This window comes from Lacerta agilis, chromosome 16 (assembly GCF_009819535.1).
Source record: "Lacerta agilis isolate rLacAgi1 chromosome 16, rLacAgi1.pri, whole genome shotgun sequence".
Classification (NCBI taxonomy): domain Eukaryota; kingdom Metazoa; phylum Chordata; class Lepidosauria; order Squamata; family Lacertidae; genus Lacerta; species Lacerta agilis.
This window is the reverse complement of record NC_046327.1, coordinates 34,610,318-34,631,782: the sequence shown is the minus strand read 5'-3', so window position 1 is coordinate 34,631,782 and position 21,465 is coordinate 34,610,318. Positions and strand designations below refer to the sequence as shown.

Sequence of the window (21,465 nt, the reverse complement as noted above, 5' to 3'; positions counted from 1 at the left end):
TAGAACTGACAGGGACTGGGCAGAGGAGGAATGGTGGAGACTGCCTCCCCAGGAGGAGGAAGAGGAGGCACTGGCGTAGGAAGGGCGGGGCATAGAGGGCGGGGCACCCCAGGCAGCGGGGTCCCGATAGGGTTCCATCTCGGCGCACCCCGCCCCCAGAACGCACGCCAGCCCCTCCCCTGTCTGCTTCCCGCCCCTGGCGCTGGAGCATGAAGCTCCACCACTGAGAGGAGGACAGTATATATCAGGGGTCCCCAAACTTACTGGGCCTTGGGCTGGTTCCTCCGGCGCCGATCGTGTGGTGGGCCGGAAGGCGGGGGAACGTGTGCCCATACGCGCGCGCACTTGCTGTTTCCGGTACACTTCTGGGGCAGTGCGCCACCAGAAATAGCTTATGCACGTGCGCACGGGCCTCCACAGACTTGAAAGTGTGCCAGAAATGACGTTTTGCACATGGACAAAAGCTATTTCTGTCGACGCACCAACCTAGAGATGCACAACTGCACCGTGCCAGTAAGAGTGGGTGGCGGGCAGCGCGAGTCATCAGGGGACGCACAATTGGCTCGCATGGGCCGCATCCGGTCTGCGGGCCTTAGTTTGGAGATATCAGGTATAGATTTACAACAGGGGTTTGAGGGAGGTCGCAGCTCAAAGGCAGATGAGGGGGAAAGCTGGGAAATCATGGGAGAGTCGGAACAACACCCAGCTGACACGTTGTCATTAAAAAGCATTCTAGACTTTCCATCTCCCAGAACCCAGCGAGCCTTAAAAGTAGGAGAGCAAAGAGCTCAAAGACAGAGGGCATGTAGCAGTACCCACAGAGGAGATGACATGGATAATGAATGAGGAATTGGGAGAGACAGGGGTGGAGATTCACTGGGGACAACACCATTATCCAAGAGACTGGGTTCTGTAGCCTCTCTCTGTAAAGATTGAAATAAAAAAAAGGACCGTAAGGAACTTTCCCTTATCTTTATACTTTCCTGGGCAAACAGCCGGGAGCTGTTGACAGCATCCTGACAAGAACAGGTTTAGAGGGTGCACTATAAGAGGAAAGACCCATTGTGTGAGCAGAGCTCATTCCCTGCATGCATACCACTAAATGGAAATGGCGACACTGTGCTGCTAAAAAGCATTGAGAGAGAAGCTCAAAATTGTCGTGTTGCCTGAGTTATGGACTTTAAAGCAATCAAGGCAAGCATCAGAGTGGCAAAATTTCAAGTGCCTTGGACGCAATATGCTTTTTCTTTTCATGGGACAAGGTGGACGGTATTCAAATCCTAACCGCTGGTGGATTCCCCCCCCCCACCTCCCACAATGCTGCTGGAACTGTTTCCCTGTATAATGAGCAGCAGGAGAATGTTGTTGTGCTCCTATCCTCTTGGGGAGTTTGCAGGGGTATCTGGTTGGCCACTGCAGGGAAGCAGGATGGTAGGCAAGGGAGGCCAAGGGTGGGGAAATTCAGCCCTCCAAGCTTCTCTATCCAGCCGCCAGGATTCTCCCCCAAGCCACACCTCTTCTCCCATGGCCACCCTCTCACCAGCCCTGCTTCACAGCCTCGTTGATGCCCTGGCACTCTCTGACAATCCCTTTTGCTTGCCTGGATGGAAGCTGGAAATGGGGTGTGGAGCACAGGTAGGAAACAGCGTATTGCGCAAAAGCAAAATGTACATTTGTTGTGTTCCGTCCACTTTTGCCTCTGGCCCCACCCACCACTGGCATGTTGCCCATAAAGGAAATGTCACCCTTGGACTGAAAAAGATCCCCCAACCCTGAGAGAGAGCTTTTGTTTGATCCAGCTGCGCTCTTCTCACATTCCTAACCAAAGCAGGGAGCTGGACCCAAGGGTCCTCATGCTGAAATATAGCAGACAGAAGGAGCTGTTCTTTTGAACAAGCAAGGGAAAGAAGACCCTGGTCTATTTATAGACCAAGTCTGACCAATCCAGAGGCTTTATGTTGTCTGCCAATCCAGTTGCTCTGATGTTGCCGCTCTCTGTTCCATCCTGTGCCCCCTCCCCAAATGGCTCTGAGACCTGTGCACATAATCCTTTTTTGGATTATGATAAGATCAGCTCCGTATTTAAGGATTTGCCAAAGGGAGGAGGGGAGAGGGACTCTTTAATCCATCCAATAGACGCAAGAGATCAACCAAATAATGGGAAATGGTGGATTCTTTGTCAGTCCTTCACACAAAACCCAAGCCAAGAAAGACTACCCTTCAGAGCTAAAGTACAGAATGGACTCTCTTATCTACATATAGCTTAGCTTATCCTGACTCAGCTGTGAAGCCTATTGGACAATCACCCAGAAGATCCCATGACTCCTACTCCCACCGCTCACAACGGGTGCAATATTGAAGAATGGCAGAGCTGGGTGCACCCATTTCTCAGCAGCGTAGCTCTGCTGGCAGGGGGAAGCAGAAGCAGGTCATGTTCTAGAAGCCCAGTTGCTGTGATGTCACAGGAAACCCGTCGGATTCCAGAAGCACCTGCCTCTTGGGAACGTCTACCTCCAATTGCAGAGGGACCCAAGTGCTTCTCTCACTCACTCAGGGCTTGTTCAGTAAGTGGCTTTCTGGAAGGGTGGGAGAAGAGCCAGGCTGGGTGTGGAGTCATGATATGTAGACCTCAGCCACAGCTTTGGGATGGACATGTGCTCTCATGGGATAAACAGAGTGGAACAGGTGCATGAGGCTCGATTCCTGAGTTCTAGCTGGTCTACAAGGGAAGTGGGGACTCATGTTTTCATTTGCATGTCTCTGATGGGCTGGAATGTGTATTTGTGGAGGAGTTCTCTTTCAAATCCTACAAGGAAAGTTGATTCTGGTACAAACTCTTAGTCAGCTGAGGCACACTTACTGTGTGTAGAGGGGGAGCAGACAATCTTCATTTAAGGAATACTCTTGAAAGATAACCATCTGGGCATAGTCGAAGGACTGGAGAATTTTGGACTGCTGTGCCAGAGAATTTTATTCATCGATCTTACATTTGTATCCAGCTTTTCTTTCACCAAGGTTCCCCGATGGTTCCCCATCCAGACAGTAACCAAACACAGACCTACTTACTGGTAGCTTAGCCGGGTGCTGAGTCTTATCGTGTGCATTAAGACCATTTACCCTGGGACCAACGTTTTGTTGCCTTCCACAAAGTTAGTCAACACTATGACCAAGACAGGGAGTGTGGCTAAGACAAAGCCTACAAGCTCACTCTTCTGGGATGGTCCTATAGATGTTGCTGGACTACAGCTCCCATTGTTCTCGATGCTGGCTGGAGCTGATGGGAGTTGGAGTCCAGTTGTATCCTTGCCCATCCTGGCTAATAAAAGCAAGCTGAGAAGGGATGGGCAATGGGCTCTGCAGGGTGGTGAATGCTTCCCTCTGTGAGGGAGCATTCCCAGACCCGCTGAAAGAGGCGGTCATTAAGCCGCTTCTTTAAAAAAACATATTTAGACCCGGCCAGTATGGCCAACTACAGTGGTACCTCAGGTTACAGACGCTTCAGGTTACAGATTCTGCTAACCCAGAAATAACGCTTCAGGTTAAGAACTTTGCTTCAGGATAAGAACAGAAATCGTGCTCTGGCGGCGCAGTGGCAGTGGGAGGCCCCATTAGCTAAAATGGTGCTTCAGGTTAAGAACAGTTTCAGGTTAAGAATGGACCTCCAGAATGAATTAAGTACGTAACCAGAGGTACCACTGTATTGCCCAGTCTCAAATCTTCCATTATTGGGCAAAGTGATTGAGCGGGTGGTTGCTGAACAACTCCAGGCACGCCTGGAGGATGTGGACCATTTGAATCCCTTCTAATCGGGATTCAGGCCTCATCATGGGACTGAAACTGCCGTGGTTGCACTGGTTGATGATCTCTGGCGGGCTAGGGACAAAGATGAGAGCTGTTTCCTAGTTCTGCAGGATCTCTCAGCAGCCTTTGATACAATCAACCATAACATCCTTCTGGACTGTCTAGAGGAGCTGGGAGCTAGGGGCACTTTTATACAGTGGTTCCGCTCCTTCCTCCTGGGCCATGTTCAGAAGGTGGTGGTGGGGGATGAGTGTTCAGACCCCTGGGCCCTCACTTGTGGGGTGCCTCAGGGTTCTGTCCTCTCCCCCATGCTTTTTAACATCTACACGAAGCCGCTGGGAGAGATCATCAGGGGGTTTGGGCTGGGTGTCCCATCAATATGTGGATGATACCCAGCTCTACCTCTCTTTTAAATCCGAACCAGTGAAGGCAATGAAGATCCTGTGTGAGTGCCTGGAGGCAGTTGGAGGATGGATGGCAGCTAATGGATTGAGGTTGAATCCTGACAAGACAGAAGTACTGTTCTTGGGGGACAAGGGGCAGACTGGTGTGGAGGACTCCCTGGTCCTGAATGGGGTAACTGTGCCCCTGAAGGACCAGGTGTGCTGCCTGGGAGTCATTTTGGACTCACAGCTGTCCATGGAAGCGCGGGTCAATTCTGTATCCAGGGCAGCTGTTTATCAGCTCCTTCTGGTACGCAGGCTGAGACCCTACCTGCCAGCAGACTGTCTTGCCAGAGTGGTGCATGCTCTGGTTATCTCCTACTTGGACTACTGCAATGCGCTCTACGTGGGGCTACCTTTGAAGGTGACTTCAAAACTACAACAAATCCAGAATGCAGCAGCTAGACTGGTGACTGGGGGCGGCCACCGAGACCATATAACACCGGTCCTGAAAGACCTACATTGTCTCCCAGTACGTTTCCGAGCACAATTCAAAGAAAGTGTTGGTGTTGACTTTTAAAGCCCTAAACGACCTTGGCCTAGTATACCTGAAGGAGCGTCTCCACCCTCATCATTCTGCCCGGACACTGAGGTCCAGCGCCGAGGGGCTTGTGGTAACCAGGCAGAGGGCCTTCTTGGTAGTGGCACCTGCCCTGTGGAGCTCCCTCCCTTCAGATGTCAAAGAGATAGACAACTACCAGACATTTAGAAGACACCTGAAGGCAGCTCCTGTTTAGGGAAGTTTTTAATATGTGACATTTTTTTGTATTTTTAATCTTTGTTGGAAGCCGCCCAGAGCGGCTGGGGAAACCCAGCCAGATGGGCCGGGTACAAATAAATTATTATTATTATTATTATTATTATTATTATTATTATTATTATTATTATTATTATTATTATCTGGAGGACCACAGTTCCCCATGTAAAGAGGAAGTATCAGATATAAACATAATCATACATGTAGTCTTCAGCATCCAAAAAGTTTCAAATATTCATTTCCAGAAGTGTGAGCTGATGAATTATTTTGCCTGAGGACTCGAGTACTGCACGGTCTGAATGAGGCCTGGTGATGTTCACACACCAGGAATAAGTTGTGAGCTTCCTCTCCATTCCTCAAATGTAAGGACAAATCACAGTGGCCTAGTTGCTTGCACACTGAACCCTTTCGCCACAAGGGGCCTCATGGTGGTTTTCTCTTTCTCCTTAGGCTGCCTTGGAGTCCCATGCCCCACCTGTCGTTCCCCGGGGATCATGTCCTTCCCAACACTTTTTTTAGGGAAGAAGCTTCTTTTACTGCTGCCTCTCCTCATGTGCTTTACATCCAGAGTTGGGGGGAAGATCTTCGGACGCTGTGAGCTGGCCCACATATTGAAGGTGTCTGGCTTGGAAGGTTACCGTGGATACAGTTTAGCTGACTGTGAGTGCTTCTCTCCATCTCTTCCCTCGGTCCCTCTCACCTGAACTGAGGTCAGCCCTCATGTATGGGTAGCAGGAGGAGCCCCTGGCCCTCCTGGTCAGGTCCTGGGTATTGAGGTGGGGTGGTTGTAATAATCAGGGCTGCATAGTCTACAGCAGAGCTTTCCAAACTTTTCCTGTTGGTGGCGCACTTTTTACACATGCATTATTTTGCGACACAGTAATTCGGTTTTACTAGCAAATGGGAAGTTAAATTAACCTCTTTCCAGCCCCGGGAGCAACGCGGGGAGCGTTCATGCAACAGATGTACACACTGCAGCCGACACACTAGTGTGCATAGCTGTCAACCTTTTCCTTTTTTGTGGGAAATTCCCTTATTATAGCATTAAGGAACAGCAGGGAGGGTTGACAGCTATGCTCTGTGTGAGCTGTAATCCCAAAAAGAAAATGGTGTACTTCCAGCCCTCATGACTGTGAAGAGAAAGACTTGGAAATGTACATTTAGTTATTTATCAGATAGATAGATAGATAGATAGATAGATAGATAGATAGATAGATAGATAGATGGAACCCCTTATATGGGATTTTGTATCTAAATTTTCCCTCGGCTCTTTTTGCTGCCCATGTAGGGCCAGTGAATATGTAACGTTTTCTCCCCTTATGGCTTTGATCTATGGGCTACCACTAAAACGAGGCTGCATTTTTAGCTGCATTTAACTGTATTCTAATTTATATTTTAGTCAACTGTTTGTTTGGGTTTTTAAAAATGTTTTTACTATATTTATATTCGGTGTTAGCCACCCTGAGCGCAGTCTTGGCTGGGGAGGGTGGGGTATAAATATATTATTATTATTTATTTATTTATTTATTTATTTATTTATTTATTATTATTATTATTATTATTATTATTATTACAATTTATCTTCTGCTTAATTGCAGTCATCCGTCCCTAAGCGGTGTACGGGAAACTGAAGACAGTGAAAATGAACATTGGTTCAAATTATAAAATCAGAATTCAGTTAAAATGACTGCTGGCATAGCAATTTTCAACAGGCTCTGGAAGTTCAAAAGGGAGGGGGCCTGTGTGACCTCACCTGGAAAGCGGTTGCATAAAATTGGGCCCGAAATACTGAATGGACTCAGCCTGGGAAATTTAAGCTGCACATCTTAGCCAGGGGTTGGGGTTGGGAGACCGCTACCAGTGTCTCCCCTGGAAACTTCCAAGGCTTGGGCAGGATATAAAGATTCAAGCGGTTTCTGAGGTATCCTGGGCGCATGTTGTTAAGAGTAAGGTTACCAGACACCCCCGTTTCCCGGGGACAGTCCCCGGATTTACAAATCAGTCCCCATACAAAATCCATTGAAGTTGAAAAGTGTCCCCGGATTCATTGGGGAAAAATCTGGTAACCTTAGTTAAGAGCCTTGTAAATTAAGAAAAACACCTTGAGCCTGGCCCAGGTGTGGTCAGCCAGTGGAAGCTTTCGAGCACTCGAGTTATGTGCTGGTGTTGCTCTGTTCCCATCAACAGTCTAGCTGCAGCGTTTTGCACCAGCGGCAGCCTGCAGGCCAGGCCCAAGCGTAGCCTTGCATGGAGCGCATTGCAATAATTGAGCCGCCTTGCTAAGTGAATCGCAATGAAGCATGTGTGCCCCGCCTAGCTCCTTGTCCCTCCCGCATGACTGACAGAATCAAATAAATTATGCAAAACAAGGACCTATACGTAAATATGCTTAATTTGCATAATTTATACAGGTGGCCCAAACCCCAGCATTTCCTGGAGCAGAATTTGTGTTAATCTTGGCGCAGCATTCCTGGATCCTTCTCCCTCTCCACCTTATAGGGGTCTGCTTGGCCTTCTATGAGAGCCACTTTGACACGGCAATTGTGGACCACGAAGCTGACGGCAGCACCAGCAATGGCATCTTCCAGATCAACAGCCACCTTTGGTGCGAAGATTACAAACACTTTGAGCCGAACTTCTGCAAAATGCATTGCAGCGGTGAGCTCTGAAGTGGGTTGGCTTCAATTCTACGTCCTGGCATTAGAGGGCGCTGCTCAGCAGCCATATGGGGCCAGGTTGCAGCAGAGTCTCCTGCAGTGACTACACTACAGCATCTGCTGCCACCTTTGCTTTTAATGGTCCACTCTGTGGAGCCTGCACCCTGCATTTCTGCGTGAGCCATTGATCTTGGACACACGCCTTCTGATTGGAAGAGGGCAAACACAGGGACCTAGGGAGAGAGACACTGGCAGCCTCCTCCAAGGTGCTGCAATTGAAACATCCAAGCCCAGACAATGTGGCAACAAGGCAGAATTACCTGTGCCCCAAGCCTGCTTCATCAGAAGCTGGCCAAGCCAGACCCGGGTATCATGCAGAGAAGCAACAGGCAAACATCCATGCAGGTGGGAGACTTTGATTCCCTGCCGTCCTCTTATAGAAGGAATGGGCAACCCATGGACCTGTTGTTGGAGTACAACTCCCATCAGCCGCAGCCAGCCTGACCAATGGCCAGGGATGTTGGGAGTTGTAACCCAGCAAATTGTAGAGGGCTAGCCATCTCATGGCACGTTTATGTCCCCTGGCAGACATTTTGGGGGTTTCTGTACTAGGATGTGCTGGTCTGCAGAGATATTCTCTTTCCGACAGGAAGGCACAAGATGCAGGCTTAGGAGCTGGCTGGAGAGAGGCTCAGGAGGGATGTTGTAACTCATGGGTCACCTCAACCTCTCATGCCTTCTTTTCCTCTGTCCCCACAGATCTGCTGACCAGTGACATCAAGGATGACATCGTCTGTGCTATGAGGATAGCACAAGGACCGAGAGGCCTAGGAGCATGGTAAGGGGATCTCTAGGGGATAGTGGGGTAGAATCTGGTGGCCATCACTAGTTCCTGCACTTCTGCTGCATGCTAAGCAAAACAGGGAAATTTGTTAGCAAGACAACGTGGTGATATCCAGCCTCACTGTTAGTCTCATCCTCACCAGCTGTCAGAATCATAGAATCATAGAGTTGGAAGAGACCACAAGGGCCATCCAGTCCAACCCCCTGCCAAGCAGGAAACACCATGAAAGCATTCCTGACAGATGGCTGTCAAGCCTCTGCTTAAAGACCTCCAAAGAAGGAGACTCCACCACACTCCTTGATCTTGTCTCTTAAGATGGATGGTAAACCAATGTTGAAAAAATGCAAAGAAATCAAGCAACAGAAATTATTATTAAAGTATAGTGCAGAATTGGAACAATCTTTTTTTTAAATATAATACATAGCACTTAGAAACCACAAACACATACAAGGATTTGATGCACAGGATAATTTTAAAAATAGTAGTGAACAATTGCCTTGCAAAGCCACAAAATGCCCAAATAAAAATCCCTCGTTAAGTCTGGTAAACTTTTAAATAAAAGGGAGATTTCAAAGTCCAACAAATTCAGATCTCAATGTTAGCTGATCGGGAGTCATTGGGCCTGTTCTTACAAAATCTTATTTATGGTAACGTCAGCAGACCAGATTTGTTCATTGATTGAACAAATGCAATAACAGCCCCACAATTCAGGGGTAAAGAAGCTGTGGCCCTATAGATGTTGTAGGGCTGACTCTCATCACCTTCATGGCTGAGTAAAGATTTGAACCCTGGTCTCTCACATCCTAGTCAGGCACCCTGACTATTACAGCATACTGGCTGCCCATGGTGGTGGACTCTGACCCCTATCAGACCCCCGCCAGCTACCCCAGTCTAAGGAGTTTATCACCGGCTCATAGGAGATAGAAGCTGCCATACTGAGTCAGATCATTGGCATGTCTCTCTCAATTGTGCCTAGACCAGGGGTAGGCAACCTAAGGCCCATGCGGCCCAATCACCTTCTCAATCCAGCCCGTGGACATTCTGGGAATCAGCATAGAGTAGAATGAGTAGAATGTGTCCTTTTATTTAAAGTGCATCTCTGGGTTATTTGTGGGGCTTTCCTGGTGTTTTTACATGAGTAGAATGTGTGCTTTCATTTAAAGTGCATCTCTGGGTTATTTGTGGAGCATAGGATATAGAAAAAATATAGTCTGGCCCCCCACATGGTTTAGGGATGGTGCACCAGCCCATGGCTGAAAAAGAAGAAGAAGAGAGTTTGGATTTGATATCCCGCTTTTCACTACCCGAAGGAGTCTCAAAGCGGCTAACATTCTCCTTTCCCTTCCTCCCCCACAACAAACACTCTGTGAGGTGAGTGGGGCTGAGAGACTTCAGAGAAGTGTGACTAGCCCAAGGTCACCCAGCAGCTGCATGTGGAGGAGTGTAGACGCGAACCCGGTTCCCCAGATAACGAGTCTACCGCTCTTAACCACTACACCACACTGGCTCAGCAAAAGGTTGCTGACCCCTGGCCTAGACTGACTGGCAGTGGCTGTCCAAGGTTTCAGGTGGTCTCTCCCAGCCCTACCTGGAGATGCTCCTGGGGATTGAACCCAGGACCTTCTGCAAAGCAAACCAGATGCTCTACCATGGAGCTTGAGCACATAGAAGAATCATATTGTAAGCCTGACATTATAGATCCCTTGACCATTCAGATTCCATTTTCTGTGTAACCAGTGGACCATTATGTCTCTGAGGCTCTGCAGAAGCTAGTTGTCTGGTTATTCTGGCCCTTGCCAGTCTGGTGCTATCCAGATGTTTTGGATTACGGTTCCCATGAGCCCCATCTGGGACAGACATACGACGCAGAGGCTGATGGCAGTTGTAGTCCAAATCATCAGATTGGGGAAGACTGAGTTATGCTCAGGGCTTGGAAAGTTCATTTTAAAAAGGACTTTGTTCCAGTTCACCCCTCCAGAAAGCAACTAATTCTGTTCCAGTTCAGTTCACAGCTCAGTTCACAATTCATTCACGTGGTTCTCAGCATTTCCACCCAGTCTTCAGAATTTTAAATTGCTAAAGTATGAAATCTGCTTAAGAAGACTAAGAAACATTTTTTTAAACCCCCACCATCCCCAGTGTGATGTGAACACTTGCTTCATTTCTTCTTTTCAACAATCATGATCGTTAATCTTAAACTGCAGCATACCCTCCAACATTTCTCTGATGAAAATAGGGACGTCCCATTCCATAAGGATAATTTTACTATTTATACCCCGCACATCTTACTCGGGTTGCCCCAGCCATTCTGGGTAGCTTCCAACATATATAAAAACATAATAAAACATTAAACATAAAAAAATCCCTATACAGAATTGCCTTTAAGATGGCTTGGGGGTTGGATAACTGCATACCCTCCAACATTTCTCCAATGAAAATAGGGACATCCTAAGGAAAAGTAGTGGGGACACGGGTGGCGCTGTGGTGTAAACAACTGAGCCTAGGGTTTGCCGACTGGAAGGTCGGCGGTTCGAATCCCCGTGATGGGGGTGAGCCCCCATTGTTCAATCCCAGCTCCTGCCAACCTAGCAGTTTGAAAGCACATCAAAGTGCAAGTAGATAAATAGGTACCACTCCAGCAGGAAGGTAAATGGCATTTCCATGCGCTGCTCTGGTTTTGCCAGAAGCAGCTTAGTCATGCTGGCCACATGACCCAGAAAAACTGTCTGCGGACAAACATCGGCTCCCTCGGCCAGTAAAGCAAGATGAGTGCCGCCTCATCAGCGTTGTTTGTGACTAGACTTAACTGTCAGGGGTCCTTTACCTTTTAAAAAGAAAAGTAGGATATTTCGGGACCAAATCAGAAACGGGACGGCTTCTGTTAATCAGGGATATCCCTGGAAAATAGGGACACTTGTAGGGTCTGCTGCAGCATCATTTTCAGATAGCTAAAAATGTTAAATGCAATGGCCACAATCAAACAAAGATTGAATTGAATTAAAAATTGTCCTAATTTCCACCATTTAGCTCACCTGGAAATTATAGGAACTTCTCTCAGCTGTGAATCAGAGATTTTTTGAATTTATTCAGTGCATTTCCAAGCACGGGTTTTGCTCTTCCTGTGTTTCTTTGGGGCTTGTACAGCAGAAGCTGTCCTATAAATTCACATTATATACTTATTGAGTTTATTAATGAATTTCCCTTTAATGAGATTCCCTTTCTTTCTCTCACTCAGGATGGGTTGGAGGGAAAATTGTGAAGGCCTTGATTTGTCTGCCTGGCTGAAAGGATGTGTTCTGTGAGAGAACAACGACGACAGAAAGAAGGCTGTGGAAGGCCTGGGCGCCGGATGTGTGGCTTGTGCCTTGGGACTACTACCTTCCTGGAGCTAAATAGTGCTGCATGAATAAACTCTTGTAAAGCTCTCAGCTGGGCCCTGCAGTGGGGAGAGAGATTGTAACTTGGACAATGAGAACCAAATCTTGTGCTATAAAAATATTTCTTCAGACTCTGATTTGAGCTACCGTGTATTGCAGCTCATGTGAGGGGACGCATTGGGATCTATGATGCCTCAGTTTTCAAAGTGTATTCGAGGAGGTCCCTTATCAGGGCTTCCTCAGTTTAAAGGTCAGTAATGCCAAACAAGATTCCTGCAAGGACATACTGTTTATTTGATTAATTAAATTTGTATGCCACTCTATACCCATAGAACTCACAGGTGAGAACAGGAACAAATAAACCCCCTTCCGCAGCACATTAGAAAGGGCATCAGCTGTCAATAAGCCAAATACCTGGTTGAAGAGGAACTTTTTTGCCTGGTGCCTAAAGGTACCATATATTATGAAGGCGCCAGCCGAACCTCCCTGGGGAGAGCATTCCACAAACGTGGAGCCACTGCAGAAAAGGCCCTAGTATACCAAGTTTAAAAAAGGAACACAGGAAAATGATTACATTTCATTCTTACATTTTTATTTATTTACATTTATTTTATTACATACATGCCTCTCACTCTCAATTTTTCCCTTGCAACAAGTGAGGTAGGTTCAGCTAAGAGACGGGCAGTGTAAACACCATACATTTTAAGCACATCCCTCCCCCCCAACAAAAATTCTGAGAACTGCAATTTCCTTTTCACACAGCTTTAATTCTCAGAACCCTTAACTACAGCTCCCAGGATTCTTGTGAGTTTATGCTGCCAGTGTGACTGGAACAAGATCAGTGGGCTTAATGTCAGAGTGGGAATTTGAATCCTGGCCTTGTGTCCCAGACAAGAGACTCTGCCCACTACATGGATTTTGGGGTTCTGAGCCCATTACACAAACAGTATCACCCATGGTGGCCAACTCCACACACCCCTCCCATTTATTTTGGTCTTTTGTCCTCTATGTAACTACCAATACAAATGTTGTTTCTGCAGGGATGCAGACATTGTGGCTCAATTAGATACATTATAGAGGATTTAAGGTACTACAGTATTAAATACCCAATTGCCCCACCAACCCAATAAGCAAATAAGTGAAAATCCATTAGACCTGAAAAGTGTAAAATAAATGTGCAAAAGACTAGCCCCAATGTGAGCAACACTTTATATAGCTTCACAGCTTTTTCATTTGTGTGATTTTGACAAAAGTCACTGGCTGGTGGTAGCTGTGTTGGTCTGCCAGTCTAAAAAATACTTCCAGTAGCACCTTAGAGACTTTAAGTTTTGTTTATGGTATAAGCTTTCTTGTGCATGCACACTTCGGATATTGAAGAATCTGTGCATGCACACGAAAGCTCATACCAAAAAACAAACTTAGTTGGTCTCCAAGGTGCTACTGGAAGGATTTTTTTATTTTTATTTAGTTTTGGCTGGTGGTAGTTCATGTATTTTAAAGTTAACTGATATTTTATATAAGATACCTCAAGGTACCTAAACCTTTACTCAAAGGAACTAAATGTGACCCACATGGGCAACTTTACACTTAATAAGTTGGGCAGGTTAAGAGTGAATGGATGACAGTCACCTATTTAATTTCATGGTGGGAGGGAGATTTGAACTCAACACTTGACTCAACAACACAATACTTGCCATGTGTTTTCCCAAAAAAGGTATGTATAAGGGCAGTTCCCTTGAATTGAAAGTGATAAAAAAGGCCCAGCAATATATGTATTGAAAGTACTGAATAATTGAATTGCACTAATGCAGCGTACAATACCGGTATTTGGATGTTTTAAAAGGCTAGCATTAGTTATGGTGCAGTGTGTGTATGGAACACCTAAGGGATGAAAAGCTGTAGAAGTATGGGGGTGTGGAAAAGAGAATTAGACCAAATAATGATCTAGTTTATGTGCAGAATGCAACTGAGGTTTTACAGGTAATGTGGTTTGAACCAGAGTAGGCTCCTCTCCCAAGTGCTGAGAGACCAATAAATTGGGTCTATTGAGCTATTCAGGCATGGCAAACCTTTTGACTATTTGACATAACCACAAAAGTCACATTACAATTCATTAAAGCACATTTTTATTAAAAGACTACCAGCTTTTAGTAGTTCCATGCAGTAGCTTCAATACAGGTGTACAGCAACAGTCAGTGTGGTGTAGTGGTTAAGAGCGGTAGACTCGTAATCTGGGGAACCGGGTTCGTGTCTCCACTCCTCCACATGCAGCTGCTGGGTGACCTTGGGCTAGTCACACTTCTCTGAAGTCTCTCAGCCCCACTCACCTCACAGAGTGTTTGTTGTGGGGGAGGAAGGGAAAGGAGAATGTTAGCCGCTTTGAGACTCCTTCGGGTAGTGAAAAGCGGGATATCAAATCCAAACTCTCTCTTCATAAAAGAACAAAGTTTAGTCAGTAAAAAGGAAAGATTGCAGTGGAGGGTTGTGTGTTTTGCAAGAGTAATAAAGCAAGATGAACTAGGCAATGTAAAGTTGTTTAAAATCACAGTTCTCCAGCGCTTTTGTTTTATGCAACCATACATTGTGACATTATGTTAGGGAAAATAGGGGGAAACACTCTGGAAAACACTTGAGAATTCTGACTGGAAACTACCCAAACAATGTAGCACTTACCCCATATTGCCAAAACAGTAGAGTGCTAATGTTTGAGCAGCATCTGGCCAGAGATTACAAATCCTTTTTAGTGCAGGACCCCCTAGAAGCAACTTCATCAAGGAGCACTTATGAGTACAGGCTACAGAAGCACTCAGAGGTGAAGTTGCCTTTGAGGAGGATAGAGGAGTCACACCTTTTGCAGGGAAGACTTGCAAAAACAAAGAGGATCAACAGACACAAAAAGCTGAATATACTGATGGATAACTTCTCTGAAGAGTGAACCAGAGCCAGAACCTCACCCAAACAATGAAGCACTTTCCTGGTCCAATGCAACAGAAAGTGCCAGTGCCTGGGCAAGATTCAGTAAGGGTTGGCTCAAATATCCTGCTGGGTTCCATAGATAATCCTGCTCTGGTCAAAGGTTTGGGGCTTGACTTGGTTCCAGGTGATGAGAAACTGCAGGCTTTGCTCCTATTCCCTGTAAAATACCAAGAAAAAGTGTTCAAGATCTGGAAGGCAGGAGGAGACTCCTCACATCTCAAAAATAATTAAGATTAGGGAAGGATTGATAGAAGTTACAAAAGTTACAGAACAAAAAGAAATTGTTAAAAGCCGCTGCTCCCTCATATAATTATCCTGGGGGTTTGTAGCTCAGTCAGGCCTGAACTCCACACAAACAATATAGCACTTAATTGACTCAGAAATATAACAAGAAAGTGCCACTGTCTGCGTAGAGTTCAGAAGGCCCTAAGTTTTAGATCTGTGGAATGGGGAAGTTTGCATCTTTATAGAATTTCTCGGGATGAACCCTGGATCTAATCTTTGCGCTCGTGTCCGCGGAAGAGTCCGCGCAAAACAGCAGATTCGAGTTTAAACTCGGGTGCTCAAAACTTGACCTATGAAGAACACTACGCTGGTCAAAACACGTGAAATGCTAAAAGCATTGGAAATACACTAGATTTGCACTGGGTTGACAAAGCGGAGCGAAACTGACTAAATCAGATTGCTATCGCTAGAGGCGCCACCCCAACAGTTCAACCACCACCCTGGTGTTTTTCATGGACGGCAGCCAGAGCGGTGTACCTGGTTGGGCATTTGACAAAGTTTTCAAGAAATTGAAGCGGAAACCTGACCAAGACGTTGCCAATATAATAAAGCACTTTCTCAGTTTTAAAATCACAAGGGAGTGCTATCGTATTGGCGGCGTCTAGGCAGCGGAGAAAAGCGTGCTTGGATCCAACCCTCGTGGCCAGAGGATAACGTCCCGACCCCGGACCTCCCCCCCAAAGAAACCCCGCGAAATGCCACAAGAGTTCCTTTACCCCAGCTGCAGAAAGGATGTCATTCATCAAAGAAAAGGAGATCTAGCTTCCTCCAGTCTACTGGATCTCCCCCCCCCCCCACTCAACCTTCCACTTTTTGACCATCTTCAAACACGTGGCCTCGATTGTGGAAAAATCGTATTTATTAAGTTGCCAGTCTTTTAAGTCGAGTCTCTTCCATAGCTTCCCTAAACCAAATTAATACGCCTCCACATTCCTCATATCAAAAACCCGCACCCAGTTATCCCCTCCCTCATATTTGCCAAACAGAAAACATTCAGGGTTGGGTAGAGGTTTTTGCTGTGTAAAGAAACGACCATTTCCCCAAGTGTCATTGCCCGGTTTAAAGACCACAACCCCCTAGGTCTCTCTCTATATATAGAAGGTACAAATTTCTGCATCCCGCTTCTCGGCAGCCGCAAAAAAATATTTTGGAAGGTAAAAAGGGGGGAGAGTCCGGCCCTTCCTGCAAATTTCCACGGAGCCAAAAGAATCCCAAGAATTTAAACCTCCCGGGCAGATCAAGAGATCTCCCTTTGGCAGTCCCAAGATCCAAAGCATGGTCTGGGAGAAGTCTTTTCCAAGCGCACCAAAGCCCCGAGCCCTTTCCCTCCAATACTCACCAGCCTTGCCATCTTCCGTGGTGGTCTCTCCTGGGGTCCAGAGATGTGCTGTCCCAGCCGAGGGGCGCCCTTTATAAAGCCTGAAGCTTCGATGGTGCCATTGGCTCGCCACTTCCCTCCATTGACTTTCTTCCTCCAATCAAGTTCAAGAGCTGGGGTCCCCTTCCCCTCCCACCTTTCCCCTCCCACCTTTCCCTGACCAAGCCCTTGTCTGGTGAATGGATCAAGGAATGGGTGGGGTAGAGAGGTGAAACAATCAAGGGGGTGATGGAGGGCAGATAGCTCAATCCTTTGCTGGAGACAATGGGCCAAGCCATCACCCCCCACACCCAGGAAGGTGGGTAAGAGAGGAGAGCCTCAGGCATGCAGATTCCCGCCCATCCCATTCCAATGGGCCAGCCTTCCTTCCCTTAGGCCCTGGGGAATGAGGAGAGCTCCTTTGTTTTAAAGAAGTTGAGGTGATCATCATTGCTAAAGCCAATTATTTTGAATCAATCGAAAATGCCAAAGTATTGGGAGGAAGGAGGGAAGTCGGAAAGAAAACCTACAGGCTTGCATGACTTATTCAGGCTGCAGGGCTCATCCATTTTATTCCTTCCATTTTAACCCTCCAAAATCATTTTCCTCCCTCCCTCCCTACTTTAGATTCTTATGTGCACACTTTATTTAATCTTGTTAAGAGATTTTTGTCCCACTCTACACACACACATATACACACACACACGTTTTTCTTCTCAGAGTTGGTTAACAAACATGTGAAACCAAAAAATGGGAATCAGTCTTTGAAAGTCAAATAATATGGAGGCTTCACGTGATCAACAGATTTCGCAGGATAAATAACAATGTATATATATGTATGTATCTATAAGGCCAACCTTCACACAATGACTAGCGATGTATATAATATTTGTGCTTGTATATCATCATCAATCTATCTGCTTCATGCAACTGATGATATAGGCCCTTAGCTACGAAAGCTGATGCCAGATTTGTTTTAATTTGTAAGGTGTCAGTGTATACTAACAAGGAAGCTTTCCTACAATTTAGGGTTTGGCACAGGAGCCCATTTTATGAGGTCACCCTGGGAGCTGTATAGCGTCAGGATTTAAGCCAAGTTCTAGCCCAACATGTTGGCACCACCACTAAAAGCCAGCATGGTCTGAGCAAGGAAATCTCAAAATCTCCAGCTGAAAATTTCCCTCTGACATGGACTCAACAGGTGGTCTTAGCCAGCCCCCCCACCCCACCCCCCAATTTCTTAGCCTCAATCCCACATCTTCTCTTCAAGGACAATCAAATTACAGTTAATAAGACTTAAGGTAGGGAGCAATTTAATAATAACAACCCAGAATTATTATTAACTAGCCCCAGAGCAATTCATCACTGAAGCTGGCCACAGTTATTCCTGTTGTCTCAGGAAGACTAGATGTGTTCTGTGCAGCACCCATTACTTCCCCCTCCCCGTTTTACTTTCACAACATCCCTGTGAGGTAGGTAAGGCTGAGAGATAGTGGGTATCCCTGGGTCACCCTGGTAACTTCATGTCAGAGAGGGGATTTGAACCCAACTCTCCCCAATATTAATCTACCATTCTCACCACTACACCCCACCCCACAATTATTATTTTATTTTTAAAAATGTTTTAGTTTGGTGTTGGTGTTTTTTTGTTTGTTTTGTTTTTAGGTCCTGAACATGGTGTTTTATTTTGTTCACATACATACACTATGCCATAAACTCATATGGAATTGGTTCCAGCAGCTCTGGCTCCTTGCCATTGTTTCTCACAAAGTGGGCTTCTCTTAGAGGAGCAGGCTGGCATTTTAGTTCAGACCAAATTCCCTTTTCCTTTCCTTCTTTTTCTTTCTTTCTTTCACTTTCTTTCACACGCTGCAAGAAGCTGTCTCTGCTCTTTGAGTGTTTGATATGCTCAATTCGCACATTAATTCTCTTGGCCAGAATCTTGCCCTTCACTTTCTTGTTCACAATAATGCCCATAGCATGCTGGGTAATGTTGTATATACCCTTCCTTGTCTTGCCATGGTTACATTTGTGGGGCATGCCTTTCTGAATTGTGCCCATGCCCTTCATGTCAACAATATCACCCTTCTTAGAGATGCACATGTAGGTAGTGAGAGGGACCACACCATGTTTGCGAAAGGGTCTTGAGAACATGTCACGTGTCCCCCTCCTCTTCCCCTTGGTGTTGGTCATCTTGGCGGATTGCTGTAAGATGGCATCCGAGGCCAAAAAGAAAGCAAATGTTTTGTATTTTTAAATACAAGCATACCCAGTGCTTCCCCCCCCCCTTAGAAAAATAGGTGCAGGTATTCACCATGAAGTTGTGGTACACTTTTTAACAACAAAAACAAAAAGAGGAGCTGGGGCTGCATACTGAAAAAAGCACTGTGCATACCAATTTTAAATGTAAGATTCTGAGAATTTTCACATGCATACTAAATATTTGTGAAACATTTCCTTCCCTTTCCATTCCAATCTGTTTTAAGTAAAAACCAAATAAATAAAAAATCCTTCCAGTAGCACCTTAGATACCAACTAAGTTTGTTCTAGGTATGAGCTTTCGTGTGCATGCACACTTCTTCAGATACAGTCTATTTCAGTGTATCTGAAGAAGTGTGCATGCACACGAAAGCTCATACCAAGAACAAACTTAGTTGGTCTCTAAGGTGCTACTGGAAGGATTTTTTATTATTTTTTATTTTGTCATAAAAGCATAAACAGGTATATTTTGCACTCAGAAGAAAACGAGAATGGCTTAAAATCCAAAATATGCAGGTAATTAATGCTGACCTAATTTGCAGGGGTATAAGGGCCACAATACAATGATTTTGAATAACTTCCAGCAGTCTAAAATGCTCAGTCTTATTATTGATGATGTCCCTAGTCAATTTCTATTGGCACGATCTTGTATAAATGTCTACTCTGTTCAGAAATAAGTCACATTGAGTTAAATGAGACTTACTCCCAGGAACCTGAGTATAGGATTGCAGCAAAAAAAGAAAAAGGGAAATAAGAGAGGAAGAAATTATCCCTGGAAATGAGTGACCCCTCCACTATTATTTATTGATTTGGCAGATTTAGTAACCCAGTAATCTCTGAAATCAGCATTAGAGTGATAATGGAAGATGAAGGATTCAGAATTAATTCCCTAAATCAGGAATATTTGGGTAGATTGTCTTCTTCATACTCCCTTACACATTAAAAGCATGTCTTTTAATTCTAAGGGATGGGGGGGGCGAGAAAGTATTTATTATTTATTTAAGAGGATTTACGGTATATCCTATGCTTCCATTGTTAAAAATAAATATTCAGAGTGCCCCACAACAGATTTAAAAAATACCCCCAAGGCATTTAAGTGTTTTGATGTACATCGAGTGTATTTCACAGTGGCATCTAAAATATTGAATTGATCAGATGGCCGAAAACAGAGGTAGTAATAAACACATTTTAAAAAATTAATTTCTATAGTAAATACAGGCTTATATAGGCATTTTATTCTTGCTCTTTCATAGTAGAGAATATGTTTGTTATTTGCAGAATATAAATGGAAATATATAAAACTGCTTAAGCAAATTGGGGAAAACAGCAAAATTGGTGAGGCTAACAAACCTCTCTCAAAACAAAATAAAATTAAAAATTCCTTCCAGTAGCACCTTAGAGACCAACTAAGTTTGTTCTTGGTATGAGCTTTCGTGTTTTCATGTTTTGACTATGGCAGACCAACACGGCTACCTACCTGTAACTGAAACCTCTCTCACACACCAATACAGACACGTTAAATAAAGCAAAACAGGGAAAAGGAAAAAGAAATCGAGGATGGTGGGGTTTGAGAAATCTTATAATGCATTTTAAGTTAATGGTGTTTAAGCATAACTTTGGGCCACAGTATTTGCCACAGAAATCTCTGTTGATTGAACTCTATGGGACTTTATAAAGAATTATTTATAAAATCATCCTTCATAAACACACACACACACACACACAAATATACACACCCTTTCCATTAAATCCATAGCAATGAAAGAAGATGTGCTAATTGGGAAGAAATCTGGCTGAAAACAGGAGTTTTATTTTATTTTATTTTATTATAGTCATCAGCAACCTTGCTCCAGAAATGAAGTGGTTAACAGTGAAGGTGGGGTGGGTGAGGATGGAATCCTGGTCACCAGGATCAAGCTTCCCATTCTACTGGCTGATGATGACTTACAGCAAGGGCTTGGGGGGGGGGGTGTTGAAGATTCCTGCATATCAATAGTTTGTGAGTCTTGAGAGGAGGGCAGAGGCAGGAAATCTTTGGCCCATAGGGGGTTGGGGTGGGGGAGGATATCTCTGCATTTGAATGAAAGTTCAATAGACAGAGAGGCTTTGTGATGGGAAGATTAAGTGCCCTGCCACCAACTATCTCAACATCCCCCCACCCATCATAAGCATCTTCCTGGAACTGTTTCAGAAGCCTGGAGCCAAGGTTGACTTGCAAAGACACTCCATAATCAACTTACAATTGATAGGGAAATGAACCTAAGGCCAAAGTGGGGGGGTGGGCAGAGAAGCTCTCCAAGTTTTCCAAGGGTTTCTGTAGCTACCTTCTCTAGAAGGCAAAAATCCTCCTTTCCAGCTTCCTTAGGCCAAACTTGTGATCTGCCAGGTCATGCCTAGTGGCTTCCTGGAGCCTTTGTTATATAGATTGTAGGTTTCTCTTTTTCTTATGTCTTCCTTCAACATGGCAGAGGTGGACCCCATGGACCTCTGGGTACTGCTGGACTCCAACTCCCATCAGCCCCAGCCAGAATGGCCAATGGTCAGGGATGATGGAAGCTGAAGCCCAACAACACCTGGAGAGCCACAGGTTCTCCAATCCCTGGTCTATAGCTTGATAACAAAATAGAAAAAGTGTACATGCACACGAAAGCTCATACCAAGAACAAACTTAGTTGGTCTCTAAGGTGCTACTGGAAGGAATTTTTTAAT

At 45.3% G+C, this 21,465-nt stretch overlaps 2 protein-coding genes across 2 annotated transcripts; one reads left to right on the top strand and one right to left on the bottom strand.

Moving 5' to 3' along the window:
* Positions 1 to 2,482: 2,482 nt before the first annotated feature.
* On the top strand, positions 2,483 to 11,818 carry LOC117060868 (sperm acrosome membrane-associated protein 3-like). The gene is made up of 5 exons (XM_033173444.1): positions 2,483 to 2,564; positions 5,452 to 5,661; positions 7,501 to 7,659; positions 8,418 to 8,496; positions 11,738 to 11,818. The coding sequence occupies exons 2-5, from the start codon at positions 5,496 to 5,498 to the stop codon at positions 11,802 to 11,804; spliced, it is 471 nt and encodes a 156-aa protein (XP_033029335.1). The 5' UTR covers positions 2,483 to 2,564; positions 5,452 to 5,495; the 3' UTR covers positions 11,805 to 11,818.
* Positions 11,819 to 18,193: 6,375 nt separating this feature from the next.
* LOC117060788 (60S ribosomal protein L21-like) lies at positions 18,194 to 18,718 on the bottom strand. The gene has a single exon (XM_033173324.1). The coding sequence runs from the start codon at positions 18,688 to 18,690 to the stop codon at positions 18,202 to 18,204; it is 489 nt and encodes a 162-aa protein (XP_033029215.1). The 5' UTR covers positions 18,691 to 18,718; the 3' UTR covers positions 18,194 to 18,201.
* Positions 18,719 to 21,465: the final 2,747 nt, after the last annotated feature.